Source organism: Ranitomeya variabilis, chromosome 4, assembly GCF_051348905.1.
Source record: "Ranitomeya variabilis isolate aRanVar5 chromosome 4, aRanVar5.hap1, whole genome shotgun sequence".
NCBI classification, from domain to species: Eukaryota; Metazoa; Chordata; class Amphibia; order Anura; family Dendrobatidae; genus Ranitomeya; species Ranitomeya variabilis.
Genome location: NC_135235.1, coordinates 129,457,020 through 129,473,285, shown reverse-complemented (window position 1 = coordinate 129,473,285; position 16,266 = coordinate 129,457,020). Strand labels below are relative to the sequence as shown.

General features: G+C 44.5%; 1 protein-coding gene across 4 annotated transcripts in view; it reads left to right on the top strand.

The window, feature by feature from the left end:
- The window catches only part of SEC24C (SEC24 homolog C, COPII component), a 113,334-nt gene that overhangs the window by 21,066 nt on the left and 76,002 nt on the right, over positions 1-16,266 (top strand). Inside the window, exons 2-8 of one of the 4 annotated variants that reach the window (XM_077259252.1) lie at positions 168-358; positions 4,772-4,861; positions 5,074-5,215; positions 8,778-8,947; positions 9,439-9,891; positions 10,852-10,997; positions 14,125-14,193. In XM_077259252.1, coding sequence (XP_077115367.1) covers positions 196-358; positions 4,772-4,861; positions 5,074-5,215; positions 8,778-8,947; positions 9,439-9,891; positions 10,852-10,997; positions 14,125-14,193 — 1,233 coding nt within the window. In that variant the 5' untranslated portion in view covers positions 168-195. The remainder of the gene's footprint in view (positions 1-167; positions 359-4,771; positions 4,862-5,073; positions 5,216-8,777; positions 8,948-9,438; positions 9,892-10,851; positions 10,998-14,124; positions 14,194-16,266) is intronic. The other 3 variants (XM_077259255.1, XM_077259256.1, XM_077259257.1) reach the window with 3 other exon arrangements.

Here is a 16,266-nt window from a genome sequence, read left to right as displayed (position 1 = left end):
GCCTCCGTTCCCGTCCCGCGGCACAATCTTATGACCGCTACTTGTGACTGATATAAAAAATCCTCCGAAGTGGTGATTTAAAAAAAAAAGTTGTGAACGCAAACATGTATCGAAGTGTTATGTTGAAGTCATGGAATGTGAATATAATTTTCCTTTGTGTTTTGCAGCGAGGATCAGTCTGGGGATGTACACAAAATGAACGTAAACCAGCAACCTCACATAGCTGCACCCTACATGCAGCCACTGCCCCAAGGATACCAACAGCCAGGCTATGGGGGACAGCCAATTCCAGGGGGCCCTCAGTATCCTGGGTATAATGGGCCTGTGCAAGGTTACCCACAACATGGGCCCTCACAAGGTAAGGACAGTTTTTAGTCTATTGCAGGGAAGATACATTCCCATGGCTGTATGATGATTGTTGGTCTTTGTTTTTTTTAGGGTGGAAATCTTACTAAATGCCTTGTGAATTAGTTGGTCTGTGTGTACACAGGCGGGAGGCACAGCAAGGCCAAAACGACAATGCAGTGCACATACTCTGTCTTATGTCACGTCTTTTAGACGTCATTTCAGAGCGATTTGTAGTGATTTAAAAGGAGTGATGGGTTCGTTCTTGGGGCGGCTTCCACCAAATGGCGGCCAGCTCTCTATACTTTCCACTATGGAGTGAAAGACACTGTAAGGGTAATGGAATATCTGCCAGTGAGTCCTCTTCCGGAAACATCCGCCGACATTTTACTGAAGCGGCTTTGCTTGGAAAACTTGGCATCTGCCTGTCTGAAGGATGCCTCATGCCCACAGCCTTATGGTGGCTAGTGTTTCTATTTATTTTATAAACTTATATAAGTTTTATCGCAGCGCAGTTAGATGCCTAAACCATCTACTATATAATTGTCTAAGGGTCACTTCTGTCTTTCTGTCTGTCCTTCTGTCTGTCTGTAACGGAAATCCCAAGTCGCTGATTGGTCGTGGCTGTTTTGCCACGACCAATCAGCGACGGGCACAGTCCAGCGGCAAAATGGCCGCTCCTTCCTCCCCGCAGTCAGTGCCCAGCGCCCGTATACTCCCCTCCTGTCAGCGCTCACACAGGGTTAATGGCAGCGTTAACGGACCGCGTTATGCCGCAGTGTAACGCACTCCGTTAACACTGCCATTAACCCTGTGTAACCAACTTTTTACTATTGATGCTGCCTATGCAGCATCAATAGTAAAAAGATCTAATGTAAAAAAAAATAAAAAATTGTTATATACTCTCTGTCCGTCGGCCCCTTGGATCCCGAACAGGCCTTTCCCGCTCCTCGTGACGCTCCGGTGACCGCTCCATGCATTGCGATTTCTCGAGATGACGTAGCGGTCTCGCGAGACGGCTACATCATCATCTCGCGAGACCGCAATGCACTCTTGGGACCGGAGCGCTCGAGGAGCATCGGTAAACGCTTCGCCTGGATCCAGGGGCCAACGGAAGGTGAGTATATAACAATTTTTTATTTATTTTTTTTTTTTTAAACAGGGATATGATGCCCACATTGCTATATACTACGTGGGCTGTGCAATGTACTATGTGGGCTATGCAATGTACTACGTGGGCTGTACTATACGCTACGTGGCCTGTGTTATACGCTACGTGGCCTGTGTTATACGCTACGTGGCCTGTGTTATACGCTACGTGGCCTGTTATAGACTACGTGGCTGTGTTATATGCTATGTGGGCTGTTATACACTCCGTGGGCTGTGCTATATACAGTCATGGCCAAAAGTTTTGAAAATGACACCAAAATTATATTTTCACATGATCTGCTGCCCTCTGGTTTTTATTAGTGTTTGTCTGATGTTTATATCACATACAGAAATATAACTGCAATCATATTATGAGTACCAATAGGTTATATTGACAGTTAGAATGAGTTAATGCAGCAAGTCAATATTTGCAGTGTTGACCCTTCTTCTTCAAGACCTCTGCAATTCTCCCTGGCATGCTCTCAATCAACTTCTGGACCTAATCCTGACTGATAGCAGTCCATTCTTGCATAATCAATGCTTGCATTTTGCCTGAATTTGTTGGTTTTTGTTTGTCCACCCGTCTCTTGATGATTGACCACAAGTTCTCAATGGGATTAAGATCTGGGGAGTTTCCAGGCCATGGACCCAAAATCTCTGTTTTGTTCCATGAGCCATTTAGTTATCACCTTTGCTTTATGGCAAGGTGCTCCATCATGCTGGAAAAGGCATTGTTGGGCGCCAAACTGCTCTTGGACGGTTGGGAGAAGTTGCTCTTGGAGGACATTCTGGTACCATTCTTTATTCATGGCTGTGTTTTAAGGCAAGACTGTGAGTGAGCCGATTCCCTTGGCTGAGAAGCAACCCCACACATGAATGGTTTCAGGATGCTTTACAGTTGGCATGAGACAAGACTGGTGGTAGCGCTCACCTCTTCTTCTCCGAATAAGCTGTTTTCCAGATGTCCCAAACAATCGAAAAGGGGATTCATCAGAGAAAATGACTTTGCCCCAGTCCTCAGCAGTCCACTCCCTGTACCTTTTGCAGAATATCAGTCGGTCCCTGATGTTTTTTCTGGAGAGAAGTGGCTTCTTTGCTGCCCTCCTTGAAACCAGGCCTTGCTCAAAGCGTCTCCGCCTCACAGTGCGTGCAGAAGCACTCACACCAGCCTGCTGCCATTCCTGAGCAAGCTCGGCACTGCTGGGAGTCCGATCCCGCAGCTGAAACAGTTTTAAGATACGGTCCTGGCGCTTGCTGGTCTTTCTTGGGCGCCCTGGAGCCTTTTTGACAACAATGGAAGCTCTCTCCTTGAAGTTCTTGATGATGCGATAGATTGTTGACTGAGGTGCAATCTTTGTAGCTGCGATACTCTTCCCTGTTAGCCCATTTTTGTGCAGTGCAATGATGGCTGCACGTGTTTCTTTAGAGATAACCATGGTTAACTGAAGAGAAACAATGATACCAAGCACCAGCCTCCTTTTAAAGTGTCCAGTGATGTCATTCTTACTTAATCATGACTGATTGATTGCCAGCCCTGTCCTCATCAACACCCACACCTGTGTTAATGGATCAATCACTAAAACGATGTTAGCTGCTCCTTTTAAGGCAGGACTGCAATGATGTTGAAATCTGTTTTGGGGGTTAAAGTTCATTTTCTGGCCAAATATTGACTTTGCAAGTACAGTAATTGCTGTTAAGCTGATCACTCTGGCATTCAGGAGTATATGCAAATTGTCATTAGAAAAAATGAAGCAGTAGACTTTGGAAAAATTAATATTTGTCTCATTCTCAAAATTTTTGGCCATGACTGTACTATGTGGCTGTGCTATACACTCCATGGGCTGTGCTATACACTCCGTGGGCTGTGCTATACACTCCGTGGGCTGTGCTATACACTCCGTGGGCTGTGCTATACACTCCGTGGCCGGCCGCGAACAATCAGCGTCAGGAGCAGTCCGGCCGCGAACTGGCGCGGGATTTGAACCACGTTTCGCTAATTGGTCGCGGCCGGCCGAATCCTGTGTATTCAATGTATTATTCTAAAATCTTCATAAATAAACTAAATACATATTCTAGAATACCCGATGCGTTAGAACCGGGCTACCATCTAGTGTCATATAACCACAGACATAGCAGTGAGATTTCCTAACGTCCAAGTAAGGTGCAAGGCTGCCATTAACCTCATACAGTTTCTGTTCTTCACGATCATGCTTTTTTCCATTTTATGAGTAATTACTTATGCCATCCATTGCACAGAGCTCATGATGTACGTGAACTTCCTCCCCTGAAGAAGCCACATTTTTAGTGGCGATACGCGTGGGGTTTTCCCGCTACTACCCCTTGCTCACATGGCTCTTTGCTAGGCATCTGCATACCCTTATTGCAGGGTCTGAGTTCTGGCTGTCCCTCTTCCTTACCTTTAGGTGGATAACAGGTTGTATATTAATAGGGATGTATGTTTTTTGACTCTGTATGTTTTGTCTATGATCTGGACGAAGCTGGGTTTATGTTGGATGGTTATATGTTAAGATTTTGGGATTTTTTTCCTCTTTATCTTCCATTCACAATATATTGCCCATTTACCCGGTTACGGTCTTTATTGCTTTCCAGACCTGATGATATATGTGCATGTATGTGAATATATATTTCTGCACAGGCATATATTGAAAACATCTGTCTGCTCCACCACACAATTTATATGGTACTGTGAATAGATGGGATCGCTCATATTGAGATATTTCTTCATATGACAGTATTAAGTTTTTTGCTTAGTCCATGTTTACAACATTGAGCATATTCAGGTAGTTATGGGGTGTCCACGTTCCATATTATTGGACATGGCCTTTTTGGATTTTCATATATTGTTTTAAATGTTTCTAAATGTTGTGTCCTTTAGTGTTTAATAATTGTGGTGTATTTTTTCTATAATAAACTGAGTGATTAATCTGTCTGGGTGTTCCCTAAATAATATGGGCATGCTTTCGTCTTGTGTTCCGCATGTACTTGTAGTTCCTAGCATCACATAATGATAAATGCTGCTCCTACTACAGATGCAATCACAGTTGCTGATGCTTTTTCCCAGTCATTTTCCAAATTACCAGCATAATCCTGTGTTTGAACTATAGCTTACATGAAGTAATTATGGAGTATGCTGCAAATCTAATTATAGAGGCTGGGTTTGGATGTGGGTTTTTTTGGGCGTCCAGGTAGACCAATCCTATTTTCTGCAATGTTTTCCCCTGGTCTTATATTCCTTTATCCCTGTTTGTATTTCCAGGTTTCTCTTCTAATTCAGGATTCCCTCAGAAAGGGTCTCCTGAGTCTTTCACCTCTGGCACTTCCTCTCCTATTACCTCTCACTATATAGGTAAATTTCTTCTGTTACTTGGCCATTTTGTGAAGAATTTCCCATCTGACTTGTGAATACCGTTTGCATTAACTCCATAAATCATTTTCATATAGTTAACTTAGCGTTAATCCGTGAACTCCAAAGGGAGCTGTTGTTCCGCCTGTTGCTTCTTGTGAGAATCGCTGTGATTGTAACTTACTCTTGGCTCGTGTTTATTTTTACTTATTCAGGTCCCGTGAGGTCTCCACCGACATCAGGTGCCCAAACTGCAGCGGGGATGACTATTCCTTCAGAGCAGATGCAATACAACCAGTATGGTGGCCAAGGTGACATGCAGAATGGACCAGCATCACTAAGCAATCAGATGCAGAGGTGTGCAATCCCCATTTATTACCGGAATAATGTATTACGTTTGTAGTAAATAGTGCTGCCATATTTTTGGTACTCTTTAATACACAGCTTCTTATCCAATCTGCAGCCACACTTCTATACGTCCATAGCACTTTCGTTCTCGATAATGAAAAGTAAATCCGCATTACATACAACTAGTTTTCCCATTGGTGGAAGTCTACCTACCTCATTATGAGGGCCTTATCTGTGCATTAGACAAGTTCCGGATGTCATGCATTACATTCCTGCCCTCTGCCCCCAAAGTGCAGCAGAGAGGTGGTCACACGCTGATGTCTCAGGCCGTTGTGGTTAATGGAAGATGCTAAAATGGTTGCAAGGTCAGGGTCCACTTCTGGTGTATGTGGTGCACTATAATAAAGTGTGACTGTGTATGTGCAGCAACTTCTGCACTTTTTAATGAGCCAAGGAAGCAGTACACTTAGAAGGTGATGAAACCGTGTCAGATACTGTAGCTAACCTGCAGAATGATGTATATATGCAGAGGAACAGAGTAAAAGACCCTTCACTTAGGCAATGATCGCTAATGGACATTTGACCCTGCAGCCAAATGACACTTTCTTGCTAAATCAGTCGGCATTTATTGTGGGCATTCTATTTTCTAATATAAAAGACCTACTTACAAAGGCACATCATTTATAAGCAAGTGTCAGACAAATCACACCGCCCCAAAGAAAAATTTGATCAACTATTTTTGAGCTGCAATTTGGCTGTAAAAGAAAAAAAATTGCAAATTGCAGACATTTCACACACAAACTAGGTGGGGAAAGCCACATACGACTTGTGACCTATAATCCAACAGATCTATTTGTAAGGGTACTGTCTCACAGTGGCACTTTTGTTGCTACGACGGTACGATCCGTGACGTTCCAGCGATATCCATACGATATCGCTGTCTGACACGCAGCAGCGATCAGGGACCCTGCTGAGAATCGTACGTCGTATAAGATCGTTTGGAACTTTCTTTCGTCGCTGGATCTCCCGCTGTCATCGTTGGATCGGTGTGTGTGACACCGATCCAACGATGCGTTCGCTTGTAACCAGGGTCAACATCGGGTTACTAAGCGCAGGGCCGCGCTTAGTAACCCGATGTTTACCCTGGTTACCATCGTAAAAGTAAAAAAAAAAAAAAACAGTACATACTCACATTCCGGTGTCCGTCAGGTCCCTTGCAGTCTGCTTCCCGCTCTGACTGACTGCCGGCTGGAAAGTAAGAGCAGAGCACAGCGGTGACGTCACCGCTGTGATCTGCTTTCACTTTACGGCGGCACTCAGTCAGAGCGGGAAGCAGACTGCAAGGGACCTGACGGACACCGGAATGTGAGTATGTACGGTTTGTTTGTTTTTTACTTTTACGATGGTAACCAGGGTAAACATCGGGTTACTAAGCGCGGCCCTGCGCTTAGTAACCCGATGTTTACCCTGGTTACCCGGGGCCTTCGGCATCGTTGGTCGCTGGAGAGCTGTCTGTGTGACAGCTCTTCAGCGACCACACAACGACTTTCCAACGATCACGGCCAGGTCGTATCGCTGGTCGTGATCGTTGGAAAGTTGCAGAGTGTGACAGTACCCTAATGCGACATGGCAATCTTTGTTGTGCTACCCTTTACAATGTAGCCCCAGCTTATCAAGGACAACCAGCTGATATAGAGTGTGCTGTGAAAGCCCACCATTTACCCACTACTTAATATTGCTTTGCTTCTGTACTATATGTTGGAGGTGCAGTAGCATTTGTTCACTATTTATGTGGGTTTCTAGCATTCGACATGTCTTACCGTCTGTTGTGAATGCATCTCTGACAGTCAAAATTTTCCCTTGGCTATTTTTTTTTTTTTTCTAATCAAATTATAATGTAAGTTTCCAAAGGAGATTTTCCAGTTTCATACACAAGCTCACATAATCTATGGTTCATTCTTATGCTAAGTTTACGAAAGGGTTTAACTTGTTTATTTTCCTTAGTTGTTTCATATTTGTCTCGCCATTATTCTTACCCTGGTACCGTATATATTCGAGTATAAGCCGACCCCCCTAATTTTGCCACAAAAAACTGGGAAAACTTATTGACTCGAGTATAAGCCTAGGGTAGGAAATGCAGCAGCTACCGGTGAATTTCAAAAATAAAAATAGATGCTCCATACCGTTCATTATTGCCCCATAAGATGCTCCATATAAAGCTGTGCCACATATAATGCTCCATACATTTCATTATGGCCCCATAGATGCTCCATATAAAACTGTGCCATATAGAATGCTCCATACATTTCATTATTGCCCCATAGATGCTCCATATAAAACTGTGCCACATATAATGCTCCATACTGTTCATTATTGCCCCATAAGATGCTCCATATAAAGCTGTGCCATATATAATGCTCCATACCGTTGATTATTGCCCCGTAGATGATCCATATATAGCTGTGCCATATAGAATGCTCTGCACTGTTCATTATGGCCCCATAGATGCTCCATATAAAACTGGGCCATATAGAATGTTCTGCACCTTCATTATGGCCCCATAGATGCTCCTCATAAAGCTGTGCCATATAGAATGCTCTGCACCGTTCATTATGGCCCCATAGATGCTCCTTATAAAGCTGTGCCATATAGAATGCTCTGCACCGTTCATTATGGCCCCATAGATGCTCCTTATAAAGCTGTGCCATATAGAATGCTCTGCACCGTTCATTATGGCCCCATAGATGCTCCATATAAAGCTGTGCCATATAGAATGCTCTGCACCGTTCATTATGGCCCCATAGATGCTCCTTATAAAGCTGTGCAATATATAATGCTGCTGCTGCTGCAATAAAAAAAAAAATGACATACTCGCCCCTCTCGCTGCCCGCAGCTCCTCAGCGTCCCATCTCGGCGTCTCTCCGCACTGACTGTTCAGGCAGAGGGTGGCGCGCAGATTAGTGCGTCACCGCGCCCTCTGAGCTGAACAGTCAGAGCAAGAGGACGGGAAGACGGAGCGGCGCCCGGCGGGTGGAACGTGGACAGGTAAATATGTAATACTCACCTGCTCCCGGCGTCCCTGGCTCCTTATCCCGGACAGCTGGTCTCTGGGTGCCGCAGCCTCTTCCTCTGTCAGCGGTCACCGTTACCGTTCATTAGAGGAATGAATATGCGGCTCCACCCCTATGGGAGTGGAGTCTATATTCATAACTTTAATGAGCGGTCCCACGTGACCGCTGAACAGGGGAAGAGCTGTGGCACTCGAAGACCATGGGACAGGCAAGGGGAGCGCCAGGAGCCCCGGAAGCAGATGAGTATATGACAGACCTCTCTCCCCCTCACTCGCCGACCCTGCCGCCGACCGTGACTCGAGTATAAGCCGAGAGGGGCACTTTCAGCCCAAAAATTTGGGCTGAAAATCTCGGCTTATACTCGAGTATGTACGGTAAATTCCATAAAAAAAAATTTTTTTAACTTTTGGCCAAGATTACAGCTTTACTTCTGCCACTGCTATTTTGATTTACTTTTATTTTTCATAAAACCAATTTTCTCATTTTATGTTCTACTTCAGACCACCTGTGTCACAACCGTATGTCCAAACAGGAACTCATCCACAAGCAGCTAATTTTCAGCAATACCCTCCATCTTCAACCAGTACACAGCAGTTATCTAACCAAATGATGGGCATGCATCTTGGTGGTGTGTCCACATCCACTCCACTAACAGCGGCAACTGGCTTTGGTAAGAAATTATATGGTGTGTTGTTGTGCTTTCTTTTTTTTTTTTTTTAATAAAAAAGACTGTATTACATGTGCTCTTTTATTCAAGGGGTTGTCCAGGTTTTTTTTTTTTTTTTTCTTGAAAGTCTGCAGTCTTTCTATGTGACTGCTGGCTTGTGAATCGTCCCATCAGGTGCACTGTGTGCTGTGAGGATTCCCTGGGGTCGGCAGTGAGACAGAGTAAGTATATCACATACTTGCGGTCATGTGACCACTCAGTCTCGCCGCCGGCACAGAAGAATCCTCACAGTGCGTGCTTCACGTGATCTGAGGATTCATAAGTCTGTGGGCACATAGAGACTGCAGACTTTCATGAATTTGGACAACCCATTTAACAGCGCCTTTCTATTTTCACAAGTTTCTTAGATTGCGAGATTAGTAATTAGCTTTAAACATTAGTAACTACTTAGTTTTGGCTAGTGCCTTTTTCAGTCATCTTTTATTTTGCCATAGGTTCGCAGAGCCCTCTACCCCCGTCTTCTGGAAGTTTTCCTACCACAGGTACAGGGGCTTACAACCCATATTCCAGTAGTCAAGGTTCAGCTGCTATGAATTTGCCTCAAGGAATGCCTCCTACTAGTTTACCACAAGTCCAACCACCGCCAACACAACAATTCCCTGGACCTTCTGCTCCACAACGCCTTTCTACTCCCCAAGGTTTTCCGTCTCAACCAGCTGCACCAGCCTCTCACTATCCCCCGCCTATTTCAGGAGGTCCTCCACCTACTACATTGCAAGGTCCAGGAATACCAGGACAACCACTAGCTGGACCACAATTATCTCAGTCAAATAGTATATTACCAACTCAACCCCAACCTGCTGTCCCGGGTATGATACCTGGTCCTCAAGGACCACCTCCTTCAATGCCACCTCCTGGTCCGGGCGGATTTCCTCTTCAGCACAACGGTGAGCATATTGCTTCTAAATATATATTTTATATTTGCATTGTTAATGTGTTATCCTTAGAGGAATTTTCTGTAACATTGAACTTCCAGTTACATCACATACTATAAAAAATACATCTAACACTTTTTTGCGTCATCTACTAAGACTTTCCCTAGGGAATGTTTTTTCTTAGTGATTTCTGCTTCCCATCATTCACCATATTTGACACCATGATGGAAACCTTTAACTATTATATGCACGAACAGATGCGAACTGTCTGCATCACACTGCACCTTCATAGTGACGCTGCCTCGTATGTGTACATGTGGCATACAGCTGTAAAGGACAGACCCCTTTCAGGGGCTGACCATTTCACCATGTTACTTTCAGAGGGAGCATCAGATTTCCCTGGGTGCCAATGTGTCTCCACGTAAAATACAGTGGAACAATATGAGCCCACAGAACTATGGGCACTGTACCCCTCAATCGTTGAGACTTCAATAATGTATGTATATAAGCACAATCTGTATCATTCTTCCTTTTAAAAATATCAAAGGCTTGTTCACACTGCACTAACTTATACGATGTTGTGCCCTCCTTTCGCTTTTATGGCTTCGCGGGTTGGGTTTTGAGGGTTTTTTTTTTTTTATTAGAACAGCGGTCAAGGCACCCATAGAATACAGTAATACTTTTTTTTTTCAGGGGAAAAAAATATGTACTTATTTTTGTAAGCACAGATACCCTTTTCATTGACCAGAAAGGATTTATAATGCTATTAAAACCTCGAAAACAGCCTTCAGAACATATTATTGTGTTACTTTATTGTAAGAATAGGTTACACTTGATAGGCTGCCGGCAGAGCTTACACATGGGTAAGAAAAATGGCAGAGACTTGTAGTATAGAAAGGCCCCTTTTTTTTTTTTTTTTTTTCTAGGTGCATAACAGAAAAATGTAGGTTAATAATTCTTGTTTATTTCTAGGTTCCTTCGGGCCTGTTAGGGGTCCACAGCCTGGATACCCTGCAGCATATCCTCGCGCACCTAATTATGGTAACCAACCTGGTCCTCAGGGCCCGCCACCACCTCCCGCACAAAAGCGATTGGATCCAGACTCTATCCCCAGCCCTGTAAGTGGATTTGATTGCTCTGTATGTTGGAAATTAGGTCACCTCTAAGATATCCCCAAAATCTGAATATCACTAGTAATTATCGTTTAAATTATACTATGTCGAGTTTGATGAAAAGAAAAAAAAATAGCGGCTGACTGCTTCCATAAGATTTGTATAGAAATGAATCTATCCTCGAGGCTGAGATAAATGGGTATAACAAACAACTTCATAGAAAACTTTTTCACCTAAGGAAATGGGAGAAATCAAAAGCCAATTACCCAAACGCATACAAACTCCATTCAGATATTTTGCTTGGTCAGATTGAAACCCAGGTCCCCAGAACTGCAAAGTGACTGTGCCCAATTATTCTATTACAAGTGATTTCACTTACCATATGTAGAAAAGTGGTGATAAAACACCTTTACTTGTGTTTTGGCCACAGTGCATTATTAGTGCTGCCTTGTATAAATGTACTGTAATTATTTTATCTATTTTTAAATATGGCATTTATAAACCCTATAGATACGGTGCCCTTAGGCACTTCTGTTCAGACATACTTTTTAGAGATTAGTAGTAATGAGCGAGTGTGCTCAGATAAGCTGTTATCCAAGTGCAAATAGTTTTCCAGCATACCCTAAGGCAGTGATTTTCAACCAGTGTGCCATGGTCGGGTGTGCCGCGGGGAAAGTTCCCCAAACTATGGTGCCCCCTTTGTTTTGTTCCCCGGCAATGCGCAGCGATGCGCAGCCACGGAATAACACATGCGCGAGCTTTGAACGCTCGTGCGACTTAATGACGTCACCGAGGCCAGCGCGTCATCCTGAGAGCGGAGAGACTCTCGCATTTGCCCGCCGCCAAGGTAATGCCCGCCAATAATGCTGTGTATAATCATTAAGTCAGCAACAGCTCATTAACCCCTTCCCGACCTTTGACGCCACGTAGGCGTCATGAAAGTCGGTGCCAATCCAACCCATGACGCCTATGTTTCGTCATGGAATGATCGCGTCCCTGCAGATCGGGTGAAAGGGTTAACTCCAATTTCACCCGATCTGCAGGGACAGGGGGAGTGGTACTTCACCCAAGGGGGTGTGGCTTCACCCCCTCCTGGCTACGATCGCTCTGATTGGCAGTTTCACTTTCAACAGCCAATCAGAGCGATTTGTAATATTTCACCTAAAAAACTGGTGAAATATTACAATCCAGCCATGGCCGATGCTGCAATATCATCGGCCATGGCTGGAAACACTTATGTACACCACCACCGATCTCCTCTCCGGTCCTCCGTCCGGTGCTCCGCTCCCCTCCGTCGTCCTGTCCGCTCCTCCGCCCTCCTGCCCGCTCCCCCCGTGCTCCGATGCCCCCCCCCCCCCCCCCCCCCCATGCTCAGATCCTCCCCCTCATACTTACCGGGCCTCCCGGTGTCCGTCCGTGGGCGCCGCCATCTTCCAAAATGGCGGGCGCATGCGCAGTGCGCCCACCGAATCTACCGGCTGGCAGATTCGTTCCAGGTATATTTTAATCACTGAGATATAACCTATCACAGTGATCAAAATAAAAAAAATAGTAAATGACCCCCCCCCCTTATCACCCCCATAGGTAGGGACAATAATAATAAAAAAAAAAAAGAAAATATATTTTTTTCTTTTTCCACTAGGGTTAGGGTTAGAACTAGGGTTAGGGGTAGGGGTAGGGGTAGGGTTAGGGTTAGGGCATGTGCACAAAAAAAAAACTAAAAACAGGGAGAGACTGAGAACTGTTGAGGAAGAGCTTTGTGTGTGTCTTTCCACCATTCCTGCCAGGATATCCCTTTTGTGTTTATCGAAACAGGCCCAGGTTTCACACTGAGTGAGTATAAATACATTTAGAATCTATATTATTAACTATATGTAGAATATGTACATATGTACTGTTTTAGTGTCATTTTGTGCCATTTTGGTTGGTGGTGTGCCCTGGGATTTTTTAAGTATAAAAAGTGTGCCGCCGCTCAAAAAAGGTTGAAAATCACTGCCCTAAGGGTACCGTCTCACAGTGGCACTTTGGTCGCTACGACGGCACGATCTGTGACGTTCCAGCGATATACTTACGATCTCGCTGTGTCTGACACGCTACTGCGATCAGGGACCCCGCTGAGAATCGTACGTCGTAGCAGATCGTTTGAAACTTTCTTTCGTCGTCAAGTGTCCCGCTGTGGCGGCATGATCGCATCGTGTAACAAAGGTTGTATACGATGTGCGCACAGTAACCATCGGCTTCTACATCGCAAATACGTCATGAAATTATCGCTCCAGCGCCGTGCATTGCGAAGTGTGACAGCAGTCTACGACGTTGGAGCGTCACGGATCGTGCCGTCGTAGCGACCAAAGTGCCACTGTGGGACGGTACCCTAAGACACTCTATAAGCACTCGAGCGTGCTCGGATAACACCTTTATCAGAAGCATGCTAGCTCCTCACTAGAGATTGGTTTGATATATGGAATTATCTGACAACAATAATAGTTATATAGCACCAACATAGTCAACAGCACTGACATATCATTAGGGATACGTACTTACCATATCGGACATCAGATTAAGGGCTTATTCAGGCGACCGTGGATCTTGGTCCGATCTTGGATCACATTGCAGGGACTGGCCATGGCTCTTCCGACCTGACCGTCATATATTTCTATGAGGCTGTCATGCTTGGGTTGGTAGACCCACGGTCATTCTGTGCGTTAGCGGTCCATGCTAGGACTGATTTTCATGGATGTCTGCATGAGCCCTAACACATATTTCAATTTCAATTAGCCAGAAGAGCTAGGGCCCTGCTCACTATCCATCACATGGTTCTCAAGACACTGTTCGTGTTCATTGTGATAATACTCTGAGATGTGGAGATTGAATGGTTTTCTCTTTGTGTTAAGCTCTGTGATATTGGTTTTATTCCACCTTATATACTAAGTCAATTAATATCCCGCTGCAATGCAATTAAATGCATGATATGCTTTTGCCGTCTACCACTTTGGATGTGTAGAGGGCAGTGAACATAACAATGCCCCCCCTTTTTTTTTTCCTTTTCTCCTGTTTTATTCTGTTATCCTTTTAATGCTCTTTCTCTTTGCTGTTTTGTGGCATTGCTTACTCTCGTCTTTTTAAACAATTAAAGCAACTTAATGAGCTGCCACCCCAGCAGAAATCAAGGCACAGGATAGACCCAGATGCAATTCCCAGTCCAGTAAGTGACGAGTGTGCTTCCTTCCCTTGTTTTTGTGTGATTGTCACCTGGCTCATTGTCCCTTGTGCATGCTACTCGCCCCACTAAAGCATGGTTCCTTCCATCCCCTAATATCACTAATCCTAGCATTGTACAATATACTTCTGTGTCCACTTAGATGATAGCACAAGACACAGCTACTTCATTATGACAAGTTGAGCTATGTATCCTGCATGGACACCCAGAGGCAGGAGGCAGCACATAAAATAAGAAGCCCGAGGTTGTTTACTTCTGGGCTACATATCGGGGGAGCTAGATGATTAATGGAGACTACTGGGGTCAGCATGCTAACGCTGAGTGATGTTCATTGGCTAGGTATACATTAACCATGTGTATTATGTGTCTGTGCTGTTATGGGGGTATTGGCTCCCTGGTTTTGGGTCCATTCTCAGTTTACATTTAAAGAGGCTTTCTCAAGTTCTGTGTTCAGGAGTGCAACGCTCTCTTGCCTCCAGCTTCTTGCCAGACAGTGGCCATTGTTCTTCTGATTGATACTTGGTCCAGCTACATGGTTGTGCCACCAGCCTGAACTGTGCATTTTCCAATGATGGCTTCTTTTGCATCAGAGAAGTGCAGGGGAACTAAACATTTATTACAAGAGCTCCATGTTTGTACCCATTTAAGAAGATGAGACAACCCCTTTAAATTGTCACCAACACCATAGCTTGACAGTTCTCATTCACTTGCCTGGGAGGAGGTTTTCTAGACAGTTGTGTTAGATAAAACTTATCACAAGGTAAAAAGTGGGCCCTGTTGGCTTTTTTTTTTTTTTTTTTAATAAAGTTCACCATATTGCTCCACAGATATGAGGTTTTTAATTAAGTGCTACTTTTTATGTTCTTTACCAAGGGGTCGGGCTTGCAGGGTAATTACGCAGCGCATCCTCAAGACATGCTCGCAGAGAGTCCTGTGAACATCACCCCCTTAGTGGATACCACAACAATTGGCTCTGAATAGAAAGTTATTGAATTTTAATGGAAAACATGGAATTTACCCTTTTTTTTTTTTCCCTCCCCACTCTGTGGTCATATGAAAGAGGTAAAGGGTTGACAAACTTCTCAAACCTCACATACCGATTTGACTAGTATAAGAGGCACACTTTTTTTTAAATTGGGGTGATTTGTGTGGGACTTTTACTATATTGCCCCCCCCCCCCTTCCCAAAAAAAAAACACTTGAAAACAGTCAGCCCCTATATAAGTAGGATTCTAAAAGGCTCTTGAAAATGTCAAAAAATTGCCGCTAAACTTGTGAAAGTCTTAATGTACCCCAAAAAATAAATCTGTGTAGGAAAAAAAATGGCAACATAAAGTTAACATGGGAAATCTGAATTGGCCATTTTGTGTTGTATGACTATCTGTTTAAAGGGCAGATGCGACATGTGCCTGAGCAGAATTTTCCAACGCAAAATCAGACTTTTGATCTCTCCAGTTCTTTATGATTTTATATATAAAATGTAGACATGTAGGCTTCGGTGGTATGTATCGACTCTCCATGTATTAAACTTTTATTTTAAAGGGAACCTGTCACCCCCCCACCCCCCGGGCGATAAGTAAGAGCCACCTTCTGCAGCACTAAGGCTGCATTTTGTGAAGGGGGCTCTTCTTTATTTGCTCCCCACTAACGCTGCAATATTAAGTTTTATAACTTTTGCGCCATACCTGTATTCTGTCCGGGGGGCACATCTTTTCCCCTGGACTCAAACGCCTCCCAGCCATCAGTCAAGCCCCTCCGTGCGCCGCCTCCTCTGTTTGTATGCACGTACCCGGCGCCTGCGCTGTGCTCGCTTATTTTTGTCATGCGCGATGCCCTGCAAGTCCCATCAGCTGATCTAGTGATCCCGCACCGCAGTGTGTTCTGATTTATTCACACTGCGGGGCTGGGAATCTGGCGCATGCGCAGTTAGTATCTGCGGCTATCCCCATCTCCCTCTGCCTCTTGCCTGCAGCGTGATATGACTCGTCTGCAGCTTGTGATCATTCTGACGCTGTCTTATCATGCTGGAGGCAAGAGGCGGAGGGAGATGGGTACAGCC